The sequence below is a fragment of the Cibotium barometz genome, chromosome 46, assembly GCF_041138505.1.
Source record: "Cibotium barometz isolate CiBa-2024 chromosome 46, ASM4113850v1, whole genome shotgun sequence".
NCBI lineage: Eukaryota > Viridiplantae > Streptophyta > Polypodiopsida > Cyatheales > Cibotiaceae > Cibotium > Cibotium barometz.
Window position 1 is genome coordinate 35,962,331 of NC_141091.1, and position 2,089 is coordinate 35,964,419.

At 42.6% G+C, this 2,089-nt stretch overlaps 1 protein-coding gene across 2 annotated transcripts; it reads left to right on the plus strand.

The window, feature by feature from the left end:
* Nucleotides 1-374: 374 nt before the first annotated feature.
* LOC147612175 (uncharacterized) lies at nt 375-1,283 on the plus strand. Of its 2 annotated transcripts, XR_015263662.1 has the most exons (3): nt 375-791; nt 1,017-1,078; nt 1,120-1,283. XR_015263662.1 is itself a non-coding variant. In XM_086784055.1 (2 exons), the coding sequence occupies exon 1, from the start codon at nt 502-504 to the stop codon at nt 778-780; it is 279 nt and encodes a 92-aa protein (XP_086640181.1). In that variant the 5' UTR covers nt 377-501; the 3' UTR covers nt 781-791; nt 1,017-1,283. The 2 variants fall into 2 exon arrangements, 1 of the variants encoding a protein (XP_086640181.1); XM_086784055.1 differs by having other exon boundaries at nt 377-791; nt 1,017-1,283.
* Nucleotides 1,284-2,089: the final 806 nt, after the last annotated feature.

A 2,089-nucleotide genomic window follows, 5' to 3' on the forward strand; every position in this document is an offset into this window, starting at 1 on the left:
GCGGAAGTTTGCAAACGGTGCGCTGGTATAGAGGGTACCTAGGCCTACATGAAGAGAGAGAGAGAGAGAGAGAGAGAGAGAGAGAGAGAGAGAGAGGGTTCAGGAAAAGATAGGTTCGCCTTAACCTAGAACTTGCTCAATTTCTTAAAAAACCTTCTCAAATTGAAGGAAGAAGGGAAAACACTTGCTAATTTTTTTTAAAGATTTAGTTATATTTAGATTTTAGTATAATGAAAAAGCTTATTCAAGATTACAATTTCCCCTTCAATTCATGATGAAAAGGATTGATGTAAGACTCAATAAGATTAATTTCCCCAACTTTGGAGAGAGGTATTCCTCTGCTTTCTTCTACACCATTACACATATCTTCCTCTTACCCCAAGGTTGCCCACCGTAACCCTGGTTAATTAATGCTGCCCGTGAGGGGAACATATTTTAGCTAGCCCAACAGGCAATCTTAAAAATTGCTTCTAACAAGAGTTCCCTCGGTGCTACACAGCTATGGCGATGCAGTACCTCAACAGTCTTCGGGGCATGAAGGTGAAGGATGTGCCGGCGCACATCAAGCCATTGCTGAGCCGTGAGAAGGCCAAGACGGCCTTCGACAAGTTCATGGCGGAATACAAGCGCCAGCACATTGACACGGGCAGCATCAAGCCCCTGCACCACGTTCTGCTGGGCGTCGGGGTCTTCTCCTACCTCATCGCCCTTCCGCACGAGCGCCGACACCTCGCTCACCTTGAAGAGCAGGCCAAGCACGGCAAAGGCCACGGGCATTGATCCAATTCCAGGTATGTCTCGTCGGACTAACCCTAACCTGCATCCATTCGGGCGAGATTAATCTCGGCGTTTTAATCTCGCCATTTTGGCCTTCGTTTTGCGATCTTCCTTGATTAATCTTTCCGATCAAATCATAATCTTCCTTAATCTTGTCGATTGGCCATAATCCGTTTGTACACTCGGGACGGAAACAGCTTTTTCTCCTCCCAATCTTAGGCTTTCTTTTTTCCATGCAGGAGTCTCAACAAAGGCTGGTGTTGATTCGGTTTCTTTTGGTGCTTATAATAACTTCTGGTGGGATTAAGGGTGGCGATTACTGCAAGACTTTCAATGAATTGCGTGAACAATACTCGGCATTTTCTAAAGAAAGGGATAAATAACCTTGAAAGACGTCTTTGAAGAAAGTTTCAGCTACTTCAGGCCTGTGTTTCAGTATTTTCAGCCTGCTGTTTTCTTCTATCTTGTTCTTTACCAGTATGATGACAAGTGTTGTTTTGTGCTCACGTGTGGGGGATTCAACTGTCACTTTCCTAGTTTATGCATGACGCACCCGCAACTTGTTTGTGTGATGAAGCTTTAATGATGTGGGGTAAGCAGCACTAGAAACCTTTCCACAAGAGGCTAGTTTTAGGGCCAAGGCTCCTCTTGAGCTCGTATGCTGATCTCTATGAAAGATGAGTACAATTGTACTTGGAGATTCTTCCTGTCTTCACATTGATATTAAGAAGATTTGGGTATATTTTCTTAAGGAGAAGTATTTTTGAATTTTGGGAAGTTTAAGAAATGGCTTTGCATTGGTTGAAATTGAAACATGAAACATGAAACATGTTGAAGCAGTCTAGAATAGACTGAGGAAAAAGGTAAGAGGCATAAATTCTCCTCCTCGATTTGGGTTTTCGCCACAAGGAAAGAGGCACAAAGTAGTAGCGCACTACCGCTCACACTCCGCAGCAAAATGGTGCTGTAGAGCGCAGAATTGCGCTTGTTTGATAAATGCTCGAGCATTTTTCAAAAGTTTGCATGTGTTTCTAGGATCGTTAAAGTGCATGATTTGATTGGGAAGTAAACGTCCTTGTTGTCCTCTAGGAAAGCATATCACAAGATTTGTTCGCTACTTTAGCTTGTTGTATTGTTCTCCATGCACTCTAGTACAACAACCAAAATGAACGAGAATAAATTTAAGTGCCTTCAAATTAGAAAGGTTTTGGTCCACATCTCATGTAAGAATGAGATTTCCTTTTACAACTTGAACTCATCTGATTCAAATTTGGAGAAATCTAATGCTACACTCTTCTTCCTTGTCTAGTCC

Bases quoted from the DNA above. Each gene is read 5' to 3' on its own strand.
- LOC147612175 (XM_086784055.1), top strand. From the start codon at position 502: ATGGCGATGCAGTACCTCAACAGTCTTCGGGGCATGAAGGTGAAGGAT.